The sequence below is a fragment of the Parasteatoda tepidariorum genome, chromosome 9 (genome assembly GCF_982258835.1).
Source record: "Parasteatoda tepidariorum strain Cologne lab strain chromosome 9, Ptep-v5.0, whole genome shotgun sequence".
NCBI classification, from domain to species: Eukaryota; Metazoa; Arthropoda; class Arachnida; order Araneae; family Theridiidae; genus Parasteatoda; species Parasteatoda tepidariorum.
The window spans coordinates 30,183,707-30,203,777 of NC_141763.1; the positions used below are offsets into that span (position 1 = coordinate 30,183,707).

At 26.5% G+C, this 20,071-nt stretch overlaps 1 protein-coding gene across 5 annotated transcripts; it reads right to left on the reverse strand.

Annotated features, from left to right (window-relative positions):
- Nucleotides 1-1,594: 1,594 nt before the first annotated feature.
- On the reverse strand, nt 1,595-19,977 carry Pop1 (POP1 ribonuclease P/MRP subunit). 5 transcript variants are annotated; one of them, XM_016061993.3, is made up of 10 exons: nt 19,839-19,977; nt 19,129-19,228; nt 14,978-15,031; nt 14,721-14,899; nt 10,886-11,158; nt 9,699-9,786; nt 7,630-8,703; nt 6,288-6,440; nt 3,792-3,860; nt 1,595-2,796 (listed from the first exon to the last, which is right to left on the reverse strand). In XM_016061993.3, the coding sequence occupies exons 3-10, from the start codon at nt 14,985-14,987 to the stop codon at nt 1,625-1,627; spliced, it is 3,018 nt and encodes a 1,005-aa protein (XP_015917479.1). In that variant the 5' UTR covers nt 14,988-15,031; nt 19,129-19,228; nt 19,839-19,977; the 3' UTR covers nt 1,595-1,624. The 5 variants fall into 5 exon arrangements, with proteins under 5 accessions (XP_015917479.1, XP_015917480.1, XP_071042751.1 ...); XM_016061994.3 differs by having other exon boundaries at nt 19,125-19,228; XM_071186650.2 differs by having other exon boundaries at nt 19,573-19,959.
- Between the last annotated feature and the right edge of the window lie 94 nt (nt 19,978-20,071).

Below are 20,071 nucleotides of genomic sequence, written 5' to 3' on the forward strand. Positions count from 1 at the left end.
ACTGTTTACACTTGCAAAGTTAAAATGATTTATGGAGAATTATGATTTGTATTTAGGATTATGTTTTATAGATCTTCTATTGTATTTCATTGCATTATGAATCCAGAAACAAGTACACAATTAGTGATGAATTTACATTAAAAAACATTTATTGCTAAAGCGTTTTTTTTTCCGTCAAAAATAGATGAAGTGCAAGATTGTGTAATATATTTAAAAGTTTAGCCATTCTACTATTCAATTTTCCAAACTCATTGAAAGCATCAACTTCTAACCACACAAGGAGAAAAAGGCTGTAACTTAATGTTACATTAGCCCAATTCATTTGACCACAATGCAATATTCAAGTCTATTACAACAAACCTATTAAATTCATCCACGGCAGCCAGTATAATTCCACAATAAGATCTTGATATTAACTCAGATTCGTAGACTTATTTTCTTAAATGGCCTCAAAATGAAAAAAAAGAAAAAAGAGTGATTTATTTTAACAAATTGCATCCTAAATCGTTATAACAATTTCAGGGTGCGTAACCAAATTATTCAACAAAAAATAAGCACATTTTAAGCACTTTAAAAAATATATAACTGAGCAGGGTTGAAAAGTTTTTGACAATTGACGGTTTTATCTTGTTTTAACCGTCATGTTAAAAATTAAAAAAATTTGGCATTGTTTTTGACAATTGTCAAAAATCATGAAATTTTGAATCATGTAAAACGAATGGCGTTTTCATACGCTATGGACTGACAATACGCCAAAATAGATTGGGGTTGAATTGTGAAAACCGTGAATAGAACAATGTCAAATGTGTCTTTTCAGTATAATTCAACATGGTAACGGAAAAAAAGGGAAAATGACCCAATGAAAAAAGCACCTTTAAGTGCTTTCAAAAAACGAAAATCGAAATTAAGCATCTTTAAGCACTTTTTAAAAACGCTACGCATCCTGAATTTATAAGAGCATCTCTACTATGAAAGTTTTTTTTTTATTGTTAATTAAGAAACAAAAGTAAGTGTGGATCTATCATTTTGATATGCACTGTAGTTGGTATAACATTTAAGTCGCGTAACAATAAGTTTCTCTTACATTCAAAGTTAAAATAAATTTTTTAGAGGCTCATGTTTTAATGATTTATTTGAATTTATTACCATTTTTTTTTAAAAATTCATGAGCTTCTTGCATAAAAAAATTCTGTTAGCTATATGAAAATCATGTTGAAAAGTACTAAACATCAGGTGAAAAATATTTAAAAAATAATTGAGTAAATGAAACATTAATGTTTTGCTAGTATATCATACATATATTTCAGCTTCTTGCAGATAATGATTAAAAAAAACTGTTTTGTTTATTTTTATCTTTGCCTTTATGCGTACAGCGTTACAATAAGATGGGGAGAAAGCCACCTTTAATAGCTTTTGATCTAATAATCAGATTTTTATAGACTCTTCTTTCCATTCAAAAATATAGGAAATGTATAAGCAGTAAATTCAGTATTTAAAACCATGAAATTCTCTGATTTGTCCCAAAATGTTGCTCCATAAAAAGAATAACATTTTTTACCCTTCAGTAGAAAAAATATACAACAAACAAACACAATTTTAGTAAGAAAAATTTATTTCATACATTTCATAAATAATTTGGAATTATTTCAAGGGATGATACTCTGTATTGAAAACTATGTTGTTCTCGTACAAGAACTACCGGTCGTATTTGGCGATCAATACAGTCTCTAATCACAAAGAGCAAACCAATTAAACTACAGTGTCCAATACCACAGCCTTTGCCTGATATGCTGGAAAAGCCACCCTCCGACAAATAGCCAATCATTTTGCGAGAAGAGAATGATTTTAAAGTCTCTGTCAGAGGTCGATCTAAGCTTTTGGAATCTATCTGATTTTCAGAGGAAATCTGACATTCATCAGATTTTTTTACAAGTCCATCATCTGAATCTTGAACTTTTGGCACTGATGAGGAGGAAATATGACAGTCACCAGGTTCTTTATTTACAAGCCCATCACCTGAAACTTTTGACACTGATGAGCAGTCACTGTTTAATTTATCAACATTTTTGGACTTAGTATGATTGTGCTCTTTAGGGCCCAAAAAATTAGGATTGCACTTCAGCTCTCTAAAATCATCTTCATCAAGCGCATAAACACCTGAATGTATTGATGGACAACCTCTGGTTAGGCATTTAGTCCTAATGAGTACTAAAGAATTTTTAAGTTCTTTCTCAGAACTAAGATTAGATAGTACAAATTCATTGTAAAGCTGCTTCAAGGCATCGATTTCTCGTATTGCTTTGTTCCCACGGGGTAATCGACTCAATCGCTCACATAAATTTTGAAGCAATCTCACTTCTTTTTGTCTTAACACAAAGAATGAATTTTTTGGGTCTTTTTCAGAAATTTCAACTTTAAAATTTTTTGATGAGTTTTCTTTGTTCAATGGGAACAAAATATTACTGTTGCTGCATTTCAATTCTTTTAACCAATCTACAACAAGAACATCCCAAGGCATAAAGTAGGGATTGGGAGTGCCGAAAGTTGCAAAATTAGGTCGTTTAGCTTTGGGTCGCTTAAAATAAGTTGTGAGTTCATCCACTCTCTGTTTTTCTTCATATGTTTTGCCAGCTTTTGTGTCAGGATAACTTAAAGGGTAACTAGGTTTACCTATCTCTAGATTCACAAAATGAAGATCTCTGATGCCTGTAACTCTGCCACCATTAAGAACTAATGGAATCCAAAAAGCCATACTCCAACCAAGAGGAGCAATTAGATCCCAGCCAGATCCAAAACCTGCATTAAATTGTAAAAATGGGCTTAGGAATGATACAATGCGCAAATCAAATTAGAAATTAAAGAGTAAAGATTAGAGTTGCAGAACCTATAGCATGGGGATCAAATACAGTCCCTTGCATTACAGCAAAAAATTATTTTTTATATAAACTTACATATGAAAGAAATGAAAAATAGGAAAATGAAATTTTATACCTGTTTTTCAAATAACCTTTAACAAACTTTGCAATAAAAAATATAAAAACATTATAATTCTAAAATTTAGAGGCATTAATTCAAGGTGACAAAATATTTAAATCTTTCAACATTTAGTATTAAAAATACCATTTAGTTCAAAAATTCAATTACAAGTGAAAATGTACTTTATTCCCACTAAAAAAATATATATATTTATAAAATTATGTTTTTCGCAGAGAGAGTTAGAAAATTGCAATTTAATTTCGTTATTTTTTTCTTTTAAAAAAAAGTGTGCATAGTTTCAAATATTTTTAACTTCTAAAATATTATAAAGATACTAAGTAAAAATTAGATGCACATAGTTTGTTGTAATATTAAATATATTTTTATTTCAATTTTTACAAAACACTGACTACTATAAAAAAAATTAAAAGTTATCAATTGATAAATAAATTAACTCATTGAGGCCTTTAAAACTCAAGGTTTTCTCTGTGGTCCTCAACTAAAGAACTGAAGTGTATCCTTATAGTAAAGATAGTTACTTACTCACATTGAAACAACAATTTGAACTAAATGAAACAAAACTAAGAAAAAAATTGATTGGATTAAAAGTATAATTTACTGGACACAAAAGCTTGTTTCTATATTCCCCTGAATTTAAATCATAATTACATGTTACAGAGAAAGAAATAAGATTGTAATGAACAAGCAGTTCGTATTAAATAAATTATAAAATAAAAAATTATGTAGTATATAAATATACAATTTATCCTAATACATATCACTTTTAATAATCATTAACATTCAGAAGTTCTTACCATTTGTTCCAGGCTGGTGAATGAGTAAAATGGGAACTCTTGATTCTTTATCACCAAGATTATTAGACTCTGAAAAATACAACACATTTTAAAACTAATAAACTAAATGTTATTATGAAATTATAGTGTTCCTATGTTGAATGTAATAATATAGTGATGATATGTGTTATAAAGAAACATCAATAATCTAACAACGTAATTTGTATAAGAAGCAAACAAGGTGGTTATGTGGATATTCACAGGGCTCTTACAAAATTTCAGAAATAAAATTCTCTAATATTTGAAAGTTTTCCCAAAAAATGCTGATTTCAGTTGAATATTACAATTTGCAAAGTTTTTTTACTAGGCGAACTTATAGATTCTTATAACAGACAAGCATATAAATTGAATATCAAAACAATATTATGCAGAAAAACCACGAAATACTTTAAAAAATCTCTATGTTTTATAATTTTTTAATAAAGTAACATCAGTTATATAGCTTACTTATTATAAAGAAACAAAATTAGTTTATACTGAAACTTAACTTTTAAAAACAATTATTACTAGCCTAGTGAACAGTTTTATTTAATAGCAAATATTATTAAAGTTAAGAGATCTAAAATACGAAATTTTTCAGGGTTCCTACTCAATTTTAGAAACAAAATTCCATGACATTTTCAGGTATATCAGGTAAATTTCAATGAAAATCCGTACCATATTTTATCTATATCATGCAATTTTTCATCAGAAAACTTTGCATTTTTTTTATATTTGTAATGTCAAATATAAGATTGAGAGAGCAAATACACATAATAGAACGAGAATAATACTGAATATTCCAGGTATTTTTGTAAAAAAATTTAGACTTTCCCCGTCTATTCCACGCTTTCTAGAGTTAAAATAAAATTCCCTGACAATTCTAGATTTCCCCTGACCCGTGGGAGCCTAGTTTAAACAAACAGTATTTTGTAAAAATACTCTTAATGCCTAAATCTAAAAATGTAACCATGCTGCAGTAGAATTCTTACATAAGTGATAGATGTTAGACTTATTTATTTTGAAAATCATTGACTACTTTAAGTTTCCTGAGAATAATGAAAATGGTTATTTTTTAGATTTTTGTTGCAAGATTTTCCCAAGCATTAATTTAAAACATGCATTATTCTCAGAAAGTAGCTGACCTTTCCCCCAAAAATCAATTTTCCAGACACTATGTTTTCAATATTTCCCTAGAATGGTGAAAACACTAATTTAGAGGAGAGAAGAAGGAAAAAAAAATTTAAACTTTTTTATTTTTTTTTACATTTCGTAAAATGAATAGGTGTGATCATATTTTTTAATGGTTATTGAACCATCAAATAGAATTTTCAGTAATGGCTCCAAAATGGAAAATTCATTGCAATGGGTGTCATCCTAAATAGCGTTAACGAAAAGTGCAGAAAATTCTAAGAGCTTTTTAACAAAATTAAACACAAACTATTGTTTAGTGCTTATTGCAAATTTTCTTATAACACAGGCTTCTACAATTCAAAAATTTAAAGAAGTTGGTTTTGTTAAATTAAACAAACTCCAGTTTCAGCACTGTTAAAAACATTTTTCATGACTTTAAAGCATGATAAATAAACAGAAACTACTGGAAATACAGCAATATTTAATAATCATAATTATATTTTGAAGTAGGATAAAAGACTTTGAAAATGATTTTTAAAAAAAAAAAATTCTTATTTTTTTTAGCTAAAAAACTTTTATTAGTAGTTTTACTAATGTTATTAAATACAGAGTTATTAAAATCAAAATATTGCAGAGTTAATTAAAATCAAAAGTTGCCTTGACCAAAATTTGTACCTCAAACAAAGTATAACAATTTAAAAGCATAACAAAAATTCAATACTAAATAATTACTACAATACAATAATACAATTAATTCAATACAAAAATTCAATACAATAAAAAAAATAATAAGTTGGTTTATTTCCCCCCAAAATAAATTATTGAATTGCAATGGTTAAAGTATATTAAAAATATTAACAAAAAAATTTCATTGTTATAAAAAAAAAATATACGAAAGTACCATAATGGTCAATACCGCAGTAGCAGAATTTACTGAGTCAATCTGCAGTAACATCTTCATAAATTAAAATTTGTCTACAACCCAAACACAATCGGGTAGAGATTGTTCTAATTGTAAGATAAGTTCTATGTATAGTAGATTTCAATTTTTATAAAACTAAAGGTTAATATTAAACACAAGAAATGCATGTTGCTTAAATTTAATTTGAAACATGAAACTATACTTAAAATGGAAGATGGTGTAAATCCATATTTAAAGTATCTAAATAGCTAAACAGAAAAAAATAAGTTTTAGATAAAATTTAGTTCAAAATTAATATAATAAATTATACCAAGATGTACCATTCCAGAATATAGAGTGCTATAGAGTTTCAACTACTAAGGTCAAGACTTATAGAATAACAAATATACATAAACAACATAAAAATGACTCAGTTTATCTACCTGAAGGAACAATACATTGGGCTCTTTCATCATTTATCTCACTTTCAGGAATTTGTGTTGCAGTAACCTCATCACGAATGCTGCCATTCCACAATGGTGAATCAGCAATATCTTCAGTTAATAATTCTACAGTATCTTTTCCAACATCACCATCTATTCAAATAGGAATAACAAAAGGTTTTGCAAAATCAATGTAAAGATTTTAAGCACATTATTAATAAAACAGAAATTAATAAAACAGATTTTATACATTTTATTAATAAAACAGAATTTTTTCAATGTAATTATTTACAATAACAAGTATATTTTTTCAAAAGAAAAAGGGAAAAAAAACCGGGTCAAACAAAATTCCCACAAAGTTACTAATTGAGAATGTTATTCAGAAAAAAATATTTAAAAAAAACCTTTAATTAAGAAACTTCTTCATCAGTAAATTGTTTCTTTCATTGTGGTGGGGATATTTTGTCTGTAAATTACATAGATTCATTAATCTACCTTAATTTATTTCAAAAAACATTCAGCAGTCCTTAAAAAGACTAGACACATATATTAACAAACACACACATCTTATACATATTATAATACATTTATAAACATTCTATTTAGTACTGCTATCTGCAAACATATGAAATTTGCATTAACAACAATATTCAGAAAATCTTCATAATTCTCTCTAAAATAATAGTAATTCCATATTTGTTTTACTCAAAAATTTACTTCTTAATCACCAATCAGATAAATTTTTCAAGGTTTCAGATGAATACAAAAAAAAAAGTTTGCCTTATACATATTTATTTATAAACATGCAGATGAACATCAAAAAATCAAACAAAACAACTTTATTCTTATTGAAACAGGGTTGGCATGTTTTTGACACATTAAGGCTTTTAATAGTTTTTACCATCATGTCAAAAAAGTAGATCTTTGGTGAAATTGTATTCCAGTTTTATTTCAATCAATTATAATTTTTTTTTTTAAAAAAAACAAATGTATCTTAAAACATCAAATTTTAAAAAAAGTTTCAAACAATATTTGACATATAATGTATTTTTATGGCTAGGTAGCAAAAAGAGCTCAAAACTAGCAGCTTAATATTATTGCACCCAATGACTCTGATTACTAAAAATGCCATTTGTGATATAATTGTGGTTCCTTGTTAATTTAAATTTTCATCTAAATAAAAGTTATAAAATTAGAATAAAACAGGGGTGACTTTTCAATTCGTCTGCTCTAATTACAAATTTTAAATAAAAGTCTCAAGTTTATATAGGTTATCTATTTACTAGATCATTGATTTAAATTCATAAATAATATTCTATTAAAGTAGTAACATGAAGTATACCTTTAGTGGTGACAAATTTATCTTTATTTCGACTTAAAATAAGTCTGGGATCCTTTACAGTAAGTCCAATAACTGAGTTCGGAGCAATGTAATAACCTGAACGGATATTTCGCAGATACTCCAACAACTGTTTTCCTTTTCTATGCACAGATTTTGCTTTTTCGCTGTTGTAATATTGTTTCCACCAGCACTGCATTTTTAAAGCATACAACTGATTCTCAGACTTTTTGCTTTTATCAGAGGTTATAAGTTTTTTCATCGAAGATCCATCACCCGTTTCATTATGAGCCAACTCAGTTACGTGGTTTGAATCCGCTTCAGTATCTGCGCCGTTCACGAACAATTTAGATGATAACACATTCACGTTTTTTGAGTCTGAGTTGCATCCTGCATTTTTTGATGTAACAGAATCAGATTTAATTCTTTTTGGTGCAGGGTAATGATCATCATCAGAAGGATGTTTCAATTTTGATTTACTCTTTGAAGTTTGATTATCTTTTGCTGCACTATCAATTGACCAGTCATTGCTGCCGTTCGTTTTGTTAATAGAACCAGCTGTGACAGTTTCAATTGGCTGATGAACATCCTCAACTTCAGCCAATTCTAAAACATTGGTGAGAACAGATTGCGAATTCGGTCCAATGATACGATGTCGAACTAGTTTGTCTTTGAGTAGAGACATTTGTACATTGCTATTCGCAAAGATATTTTCTTTAAAAAAATGTTGTCTAACCTTTTCAAGATTTACTTTAGAACTAAATGTAACATTCTCGTTACTGCCTATATCGTCTGAATCTGCGGTTTTAGTAGCCGATTCTTTTTTAATTGCTTCAAACTTGAAAACCGTAACAAGCACATCAACAAACTCATTGTGAAATGAAGGATGGCACCATATCCAAAGAGAACGTTTGGCGGAATATTTTGAAGTTTCAGAATCTGAAGACATATCAGTGATAGGCTTCCATATGAAAGTTACTGGTCCTATAGCCTCATAGGGAAATTTGAACGGATGGTACACAACAGTATGCCCTTCTCTCATTCCATCACGATACATAGCTGATCCAAAATTACTCCCTAAGAATAAAACAATTTTTCCTTAAGCTAAGTTAAAAAAATAAACAGAAAAATAGGCACTTCATACATCATTAATAATATATATTTATATGCGTATACATACACATAACTATTCACATATATATCTTATATATACATATACTGTTAAATATGGATTCAAAATTCTGCTTGAAATAATGAATAATTTAAATTTTCAGTTCGTTTTCTAGAAATTGTTAAAAAAAAAATAGTGTGGAAAAATAAAAGTTGATAGGAAATCCGTGATGTCTAATGCCCGCAAAATAATTTCAGAAGATTATCCGCATGACAATTAGCATGGTTTTCTAACAGGTAATTATGCAGGATTATAAGCAGGAAATCATTCCAGTCAGAAGCACTCTCTGAACATTGCAAGTTCAGAAGAAAATTATATATAAAAGTGAGACTAACAGAAGGTTAAATCAAATTAAATATGGTTTTCAGAAACAGAAATGCGACAATTTTTTTTACTGTCATTAAAACTACCAAAATAACCAGAATTCATTTTAGTAATAATTTAAAATTTGCTATCATCATATCTATAAAACAACTAACCCTTTGACGGATCGAAAAATTTCTAACAAAATGAATTGTTGTCGTAATTTACAAATACAAAATGATGAGATCCTCTTCATTTCGTTAGTCTCAAAATTTAAAGTAGTTGATAAAAAAAAAAAATGCAGGTTGAGAGATAAAACGACTACATTTTTAATGGCTTACATTATTGCCGAAAAATAATGGTTTAAATGTGAAACCAGTGGGTTGCAAAAAGTTAATGCAATCTAAGAATAATTTTACAATATTTCAAGAACTTAAAAAACAAAAAATTTTAAGTTTTCAACTTAGTAAGTAACTTAAAATGTGACACAACAATAATTATCACTTTTTCAAGGGTGAAATTTATTTATTTATTTTTATTTATTTATCTGAATTTTGAAATTTTATTTCTTCTATTTTTTAATTTTTATTTCTTTTACCTGAATCAGGATCAGTAAGTGTTGTTAAGCCTGCTAATAATTTATCTTCAGGTCCTTCCAAAGAGATACAGCAATAATACGATAAATCCTTTAAATATAATTTTGAAAAGTTATAAAACAGCACAGAATTATTCTAAAATTTAGTGCAAATGTAAAATCATTGCATGTAAAGATAGAGAACAATCAATACAAATTACAATTGTAAAAATAAAGTTTGTTTAAAGATGTTAGTTTGAAAATAAGAATAATATATTTTACTTTGAACAAGTATAAATTATAAAAAAAAAATTTCAACGAAAGCAGATGTTTCTTAATTTCAAAAACATACTTATAAGATTAGAATCCAGCAGCAAATAAAAAAAATAGTTTAGATTGATGTAAAGGTTCAGTAAAATACATTTTCAAAAAATTACCTTTGAGAGAAGTTTAAAATATTATAATTCTTAATAAAAACTTAGAAAATGGAACCTAACACATTAATAGAATACATGATGTCACTTTTTTGACATAAAATTATTAATTATAGAAATTATGTTCGGATGTTCTAAATTTTTTTTTTGAGCTGGACACAGGGGTTTTCACATTCAACTTTCCAAAAGTGTTCAAACCTATGATTCTAAAAACTCTGTACCTAAAAGTTTATAATAATTTTTTTTATATTTAAAAACATGAAATGCATATTAACATGTCTATAATGCTGTTAATTTTTTTTTAAAAAAAATGGCAATGATATAAAACTATGATTTGAGCTTATTTATTGAATATTTATATGAATATTTTGATAATATATGAATATATAATCTTGAATATACAATCTTGAAAATCTACCTATTTTACTATCAAGTACTATCTATCAAGTACCACATAAGTAGAAAAATATTAAAAAAGTTAATTTTTTGATATTCTTAGTTCTAACACGATACATTTTTGAAGTCTGACATTAAAATTGTTTTCCTATTTTAATTCCCTACATACAACAACATTTAACGAATATAAATAAAATGTATTTTCAACAGACTACTAAATTGGAAAAGATTTTTAAATACTATGAAGAAGCTTATACGTAAATTTTTTGTTTTCATTTTTTTGCAACCTTTGCAATTTTTTGATAAAAATAAAAAAACAATATGCGATAACATTAATAAAATAGAAATTGTTTTTGTAAAATAATTTCAAAAAGTACTAACCATAAGCATTGCATGTTTTGTAGCAGCTTGGTGAGTAGCTCCTAATTTTTTATCATTGCAGTGAATTGGTAATTTGTATCCCCACAAAGTGTCCATTTTACATCTTTTGGCATGCCAAATATGAGTTCCTAGCCAAAATTCACCTGGACGACTCCGACTGGCATATTCCTCAGGATAATTTTTAGCTTGTTTCTCATGTTTTTTCTTTTGTTGTAGCTTACGCTTCTCCTTTGGAGCTTTTTTTGGTTTTGAGACAGCATTAGGATTCTGAATCTAAATTATGAAATGAGGTTTTTTTTCAATGGCAAAAAAAAAACGTTTTTTCAAAATATGGAAATTCCGTTTTTTGTATATTACAGATATATTTGTATAAATCAGAAACATATATACAAATAATGAATAACAAGAAATTGTGTGCAACTAAAATAATGTAATATAAAACACATTTTAGTAAATTTTTTTTACCAGGTTTTTGTTATTATAATCTCATTCCAAATTAAATTAACATGATGCAATGTTCACATAAAGCAAATCAAACTTCTGTTTATACAGGCAATTCTCTAACCATAAAAAAAAGACATTAGTGTAGTGAATTTCTGAGCTCTATTCAAAACAAAATGCACCTAACTAAATTTACATCCCTACACCCAGCCGAGGTTCTGCACATCATTTCGAGTTAATTCTGTGTATAGTTTCAAAAACTTTTTGAACATTAATTTATCCGGGCAGTGTAGATAAATTAATAAACTCATATAATTCTTTAACCTTAAAAAAAAAAACAGTGTACCAGGCAAATTTATATCCACCAATCAAACTTAAAATAAACAGGGATAATGATTTTATGCATGCACACCGCTTCCACATTAAGGTGAGAATCCACTACTAATAAAAAAAACTGGGAATTTTTCAAACCTTAAAAAAATAGTATAGTGATTTATGGAACTTATAGGGGCAATAGCATTTTAAAAAAATTTTCCTTTTTCTTTTTTTTTAAAAAAAAAAGGTATTATGCTGAAATCCTTACTCCTTCCACTCTCTCAATCATTACAAGACACTTATCTGGGCAAACAAATGCAATCCAAACGCAACATTGACAGTTATTATCCTTGATGTTGGCAAGAAGAAAAATCTAGAAAAACGGGCGCAGATGTATAAGCAATCATAATCTTAAAATCCCTTTCTTTTCGCTTTAACACAATATATTGTTTTTTTGTTTTGTTTTTTTAATTCTCTACAATTTAATCTCTTTTATTTTTTGAATGATTAAAACATAGATTACAAATCATACTACAAAGCTGTTATAAGGAAAGATTACTAATCGTAAAGTTCTCCTGTATTTAAAAATTAATAACTATAACAAACAGCAGGATTCACATTTTGAAAATGAAGAGTTAAATTTTTTTTGTTTATCCCCAATGTTATTGAAAATTCAGAGTTTTACTCTTTTTAATAACAGTTTCGTTATTTTATGCAACTTTAATATAAAATGATATTTAATAACTAATAATACAGATGTGTGGCTAAAGTTAAGCACTGGAAATCTAGACAAAATTGCACAGAATTATCCTAGCAATGCATTTATTTTGCAAACAACTACATAACTAATACTTAAGGACTTGATAAATATAAAATGCCATTCTGTTCTCAAAAATTTGATGATAAATAAAAGTCTAAGTGACAGTTTTTTTTTTTTTTTTTAATCAATGTTATTTAATAAGGAATATTTAAATTCTAAAAATGAAAGGAATATATATATAAGAAATTTAACTGCTTTGTGTAAAAAAAACATTACCAACACTCAGGGTTGGCAGGTTTTTGACATGTGACAGTTTTTGACAGTTTAAACCATGGTTTAAACCGTCACGTCAAAAACCTCACTGTCAAAAATGTCGAAAAAGTCAAAAACCTATATTCATATGAGAAATTTAATTAATACATAAAATTTATATATTTTTTAAAGGGTAGTGTTTCTAAATATGTTCTAGAAAAAATAAATTTAAAATTTTGAAGAAACACTTATATTTTGAATAGTAACCGAAATCTTGTACTTTTGAAAACTCACATCTTTTGTAATATTATGTATTCATTTTCATGTGTTATTGAAAATCTGCAGTGATATTATTAAGAAATTTATTTATAACCAAATTTAGTGTATAGTATAGATTATACTAAAAATTAGACATTTTTAAAGATAAGCATTAGCAGTTTTGTACATTAGACATCTTCTTTTAAAGAAAAATCTTTTTAATATTTTTTTAAATCTTCTTAATAATCTTTTTAACATAAGACAATACAAATTTAAGTGCTCTCTGTTAAATACACAGAGTAGTTAGTGTCGATTTACAGTATATTCAGCCTATTCATTTACTATGTTGAAAATTTAGTTTATCCAAATACTTGTGAATTTCATTTTGCTGAATACGATATAGTTTTGTTGAATATCTAAATATTCAGCTGTTGAATAATTACTTCTTGCTTTCAAGATATGCATTATTTGTATTCTTAATACAAGTGGAGAAAAAAAAAATAAGAGATAAAAATTGTTTTAAAATGATAAGTGTAATAATTATAAATAAATATAATAAACAATATGAATTATATTTCATAATCATAATCATATATTATCATTTTTCATAAATATAACTACTTTTAAATTCAAATTAACATACTGGATAATAAAGATATTCGGTATAACATTAAAAAAAAATTTTTATACACTTGTATCTTATATCAAGTTTGTATTTATACAACATAACTTGTAAGTTCCTTATAAATATTAGTTATATGTTCCTTATATGTCAAAAATGCATAGTAATAAACTTTTAATTTTCTTAAGTATCAAAAAGAAAAAAATTTTTTTTTTAAATATAAATATTTAAACAATTTTTGTACAAAATTTTTCTGCACATGCATTTGAATATAAATTTCTGAGATTTTAAATCTGTTATTTTACCTTAATTTTAATTAAAAAATATTTTAAAACCTGCTGATTACCTATAGTATAATTAAATTTCAATATAATGCATGGCAACTGTTGGTAGTTTTGAAATTTATATATTTTCTTGGCAAACTTCAGTTTTTGACATTTTTGACGGGTTTTTGACGGTTTAAACCAGTATTATACCCTTGTCATGTCAAAAACCACTTTTTGACGTCAAAAACCCAACCCTGCCAACACTACATTATTTGAAAGAATAACATTGTTATGAGAAAACCTTTAAAATTGAAGTAGCAGTATGTATAGCAAGTTTTTTTTCTGACAACATATTTTTTAAAATAAGTATTCTCCTAAAATAAAAACTTTTAAACAAGTTAATTTAGACGCCACTCAACAGTATCCAAACATTTATTCTGAATATTGCAATTATTTATTAAAGGTATATTATGAGCAAGGAAATATTATTATTAGCAAGAAATAAAATCTTAAATAAAACCATATTGAAATGGAAAACTTAACAATGACTATTCTGCTGTCTGTGTAAAGTGCTTATAGAATAAAATAAACAATGATTACCCTATTGATCAACAAGGTTTTTTAAATTTCAATATTTTTACACAATTTTATTACGACTTGCAAATTATAAATTTCAGTGAACACTCTCTGACAAGTTCAATTCCTAACGAAATAAATAATATCTAGTCAAATTTTTTTTAACAGTTATTTATAGTCTATTAGTATATTTCCACATGGTTTTGTTTTAGCTTTGGTATTTTTTTATGATATTACTACATTTGAATTTTCAATCAGAAGGGTGATAACTTTTTAACACTATCTTTTCCTACAAGAAAGCTGAAAATAATATGGTAATAATAAGACCAAATATTAAATATGTACCAAATAATTTTTTCTCAACTTCCGTGGAACTCTTCTTGGATTATGACTAGCAGCACGTCTACGCATATGAGGTGGTAACTTTTGTGTAGCATTCTTTTTTATATGATTGACATCATTCATCAAACTAGCGATTTCACTAGCTCTAGCTTCTGCAAATTTTATCACATTCACACCTGAAACTAAATTTTATCAAAAGTAATAAATAGAAGTACTATCAACAAGTAAAATTATAAACAGTGAAGGGGAAAAAAACTTACATTCATCCATTATGATACAGATGTAGATAAAGAATTTTCTATCAATTCTTCAATCTGAAATAATCAAGTTCCTTTTTTTAATATAAAATTCATTATAAGCCATTATTATTTATAATTCGTTTTGCTTTAAAGTTTTGAAAAAATCTGTATTGTGTAGTGACTAATTATGAATATAAAAGATATCCTTCAAGGCTCTTAATAATTATTCTATATTCTTCCAGAGCTCATTTTAGGCAGGGTAAACAGGGTGCAGCACCCTGCTGCCCTTTTAGTCAAAAGAATCCACCCTGTTGCCCCTGAAGTAAATTAGTGCACTGATGTAATAGACTCCATATCCTTTTTGCCCTTTCTTTATTTATTTTTTCCCCAAACTCTACAATGGATTTCTTAAACTTTTGTTATTTTTAACTCTTTTTATTTAGTTTGTCATTGCTGTCAATACACAGATTTATATGGGAAAGGAAAAATAGCCATCAAACCCCCTTGTTACAAGCATTTTTGAAAGTTTGCAGTTACTTCTACTATCATTAAATCATACTTATTATTAATCATATTAATTATTAAATCATAACTACAGAAACTCAAAAACATACATTTATTATTTTATTAATCTATTCATGCATTCTAAATAAATTACTAAGCTAATTAGCTCATTAACTCTATATATGTTAATTTATTAATAAAAATTAGTATTAATATGATTGCTTTGCTACTTTTAGTAAAGTAAAAAAAAAATTCTTTTACTAATTGACAATGTTATTTAATAGAACGTGCAAAGCCCATAGAAAGAAATTATTGCCTTTTTAGAATAATAATGCCCTTTTTTCTGCCTAGAATGAGCTCTGATTCTTCTAAATTAGGAGTGCACAACCTGCGGCCCGCGGGCCAAATGCGGCCCTTCGACTACTAAAGTGCGGCCCGCGAGAGCTTCTAAACACAATAAATTTTTTTTTTAAAAATGGTAATTTTTAATCGCACTTTTAAGTCATCACGTTTTGACACAATCAATTTTAACAGATTTTTTAGTAAATGTACGTTTAACACACTTTCTTTAGGCCGATTTTATCGTAAATATAAATGATTTTTGTTAAACAGTTACTTCCGCTTTTCTACGTGATTTCGAAAATCCCGAATTTTTATAACAACGCGAACGCGAGTTTCAGATCGCAAATTTAAATAACCAATTTTTGTGTACTTTATTTGTGACAATTTCATCTTAAATCTAAGTGATTTTTTTTTTTTTGCAATTCTTTCTTTTTTTTCCACAATTTTTGTCGGCAGTTATTGCTATGCATTCCCACGTATTATAAAAAATTCCAATTGTTCTATTACGACATACAAATTTTAAATCATGCATTTGTCACGCTTTATTCGTGCTGAGTTCAGCATAAATATATTTTTTATTTCTATACTTTTTCACATGATTTTGACGATCCCGTTATTTAACTATGATGTTATTACGAAACGTGATTGTTAATCACGCAATTAAATAATCCCTTTTTTGATACGGTATTTCGGTACAGTTTTATCTTAAATCCTAGTTATTTTTCCTGCGTTTTTATTTCCGCGACGAATATGATTTGGTCGAATGTGGTAATGAATTATGATTTGATCAAAAATGAAGTATTCGGCAAAAAAAAAAGAAGAAAAAATCGACTGGCCAAATAGTAAAATCTTTTAGCACCATAGCAACATTGAAACTAAAATTTCAATGCTCAGAATAATATTTCCTGGAAAAACATATTCATAAATTAACTATAAAAAATAAAGCCAATCAAGAACGTTTTTGAAAATGTCGAAAAACGAAACAGAGAACATAAAAATCGATCTTAATTTTTGAAGAAAAATTTTAAAGCTGAACATCTCAGTTTTTCAATTACCAGAAAAAGCCAAGAAAAAAGAATTAAGTCAACAGAAATGCTATTAAAAATTACTACGTTATAATGAAAACGTCTAAAAAAAGGTTTTTATTATTTAAAGAAAATAAAAAGATAGAAAAAAAGCGTTATAATTTTTTAAATGAAAATCTTATGCCGAAAATCTCAATTTAAATTTTTCTCATTGCCATAATTTTAGCAGAAAAAAAATTAAAAAAATAAATTTTATTCGTAACTTTATTTTTAAAAAAAATTCTGAGTCATAATAAAAATGCCTTAAAAAGGAAAAACAGAAAAAGCACATTTTTCTTAGTTCCTGAAACAAAACTTTAATACTGAAAATCAAACTTTTCTTTGTTACTGGTTATTCATATTACAGTACAGGGAGAGAGTGATAATAAACTCAATTCTCAAAGTATCGAAAAAATGACAAAATTGACTTGTCTGATTATGATTTTAAAAAAAATTAATATCTATAAAAATTCAAAAATAAAAAAAACTTGGCAAAATACATTTCTAAAAGATATTCTGCCGAATATTTGACTGATCATTCAACCAACTGAATTTTTCACAGAAGGACCAAATACTCGTTACATCCCTCCCTAATTTAAATGTAATGTTATTGCAACTTAAGAAATTCATAAAATGACGGAAAACGTGAATTTTTAAACTGCTCACTGTTTGTAGTTTAGATTTAAATTTTTGTTGCTTAAGTGATCTTTTTCAATAAAAAAGAAGGAAACTGTTTGCGATATAAAAAAAATCTAATAATTAATAAAATAAAATAATAAAGCAAATTTCAAAATAAGCATTGAATTTTATTTTGAACTATCACAGTTTTATTTTTATTTTAGACTTTTGTTTAAAACCCATAAACTTTCTTCAATTAAAATATTTAATTTGAATTTATATTACTTAATTATGACTAAACTTTTTCCTACTTTAATTCTGTGGGCATTACAGTTTTTTTTTATTTATTAGAATTTAATTCTAAAATGAATTTTCGTATTGCGTGATATGATTAAAAAAAACATTTCTTTTCTTCAATATTTATTTATTTTGATAAATCTATTGTTCAAATGATAAAAATAGCAAGTTTTTTTTTTTGTAAAAAAAAAGTATAAGTTTTTTTTATTTTTGAATGAATTCTAATAATGGAACACTAAGTTATTGATATTACTAAGTTTATTGATAAAAAAAAAATGGAACGCTAATGTTTAAATAAACATTACTACATTTGTCATTAACATGTGTAAATAGATCTGCGGCCCTTCGTTAGCCAACCTGCTGTGCAAGTGGCCCTTCACTCAAAAAGGTTGTGCACCCCTATTCTAAATAACAATATTACTGTATCTTCTTGCATTTACAAATGAATAACTTGGACTTTTTGCAAAATAACAAACTGATTTTAGATTGATCATTTGAAAAAAGAAACAATTAAGAGATTAATTTTGACACAATCTGCTTAAAGTTTGCAATACATAAAGATGAAGAAAAACAATAATTTGAATAGGAATTTAGAAAACTTAATGTTTTTGTCTGTATTAAAATATATACTAAATAAAAAAAATTCAATTTTTTTTTTATTTAAATCAAACTTTTAAAAAATTACAATCATGAATTTTGTTTATTTCATTTAATGTTTTTAAAAAAAAGTTTTTTACATGCATTGTAACATATTAGCAATTAAGTTACATTTCTCTAAAAATAAATATGTAAGAAAAGAAAATATAACTAACACAGATAGCAATTATTTAAAAATACTTTAAACCTAACAAAAAAAATAATACTTATAAGATTCATCAGCATGGCTTTTATTAATAATAAGGGAGAAAACTAAAATTTTCTGAAACCAACAACATACTCCTTATTATAACTTATATTATTACACCCTTACATATTGTTATAAACTTATTTATTACAACTTTATTTAATGTAAAAAAAATTACATATTACAGCAAAGCACACATCGCTCATTTGGTGAAACAATGACGTAACTGATAGTTTCTATGATATATCAGTTACGTCATTGTTTCACCAAATGAGCGATATGATGTTAGCGTCATTAGTATTCAACAGAGCTTAAGTGCTACAGTTTGATACCATGAATTCTACAAATGGGTATTAAAATTTAAATTACTAATTGAAACTTATAGGGGATAACTTGTCCAGCCCACAAAACAAGTTATATTTATTCTCCACATAGATAAACAAAGAAGAAAAAACATTTAACTAAACTAAATTTGCAAATAAGAAATATTCAAACTTACTTACTTCTGAAAACAGTAGGTGAATTTTTGTATCAGTATCTGTTCATGCTAAATATTATCACCGAGGTGTTGTCCAAACTTGATGATTATTATCTTCCCATGTACTATGAAAAAAAAAACATTGATTACATTTTAATGCTTTTACAATAAATTAGTAGCTATATTCACGTCTACTTATCAATATAACACCAGTAGAACCTATTACCAAAGTTAATGGCACATTAATAATTGTAAGGCACCTTTTTACGGATTCGTTTACTTAAAAACTTAGAGGACATATCTTTAATATTTTGGTATTATAGCCATTTTTTGTAAAAACTTTACTTAAAGGCATAATACGAGTTCTAAGAAAGTAATAAATATAATAATATCAAATAATTATAGAAATGATAATCTACATAAGGATTAAAAATTTGTGACTTATAAAGTTGAGTAACTAATCACCTACAGCCACTGAGTACGGCCGTGCAGAGGAAAGTTTACTGTCAAAATAATAATTCTCATAATAACATCAATTTTATGTATATACATAAAATAATATAGCTTTCCAACAACAACCTTAAATAAATGTGGTGGACATAAAATTTTATCTAACTCCTCAGCATATAAAACCTTGATATGAAATTGTTTTTTAACATTTCTGAATCTAATGTATTTTTCTTCACATTTCAATTACTGCTGTTAAATGTTTCGTAAAGAGAAAACAACACTTACAATTAAAGTTTCAAATTTCTATGCAATAGAAAATTTTATAATTAAAATTTTTGATCTTAAAACAAGCGAAGAAATCCGAACACAGGACTCAACCAGAAAGTAAACAAAACACACATGTTATGAGAGTAATCACAAATACAGTTATTTATTTTGAGGTATTTTCTAAATTTGTTTAGATTTCAATTTATTTAAATAATGAAAATAATGCATTTAAAAAAAGGAAATCATAACTA

Bases quoted from the DNA above. Each gene is read 5' to 3' on its own strand.
- Pop1 (XM_016061993.3), bottom strand. The intron at 3,861-6,287 runs GTAGATAAACTG...TGTATTTTTCAG, and splicing joins CCAATGTATTGTTCCTTCAG to AGTCTAATAATCTTGGTGAT. The intron at 2,797-3,791 runs GTAAGAACTTCT...AATTTAATGCAG, and splicing joins TCACCAGCCTGGAACAAATG to GTTTTGGATCTGGCTGGGAT.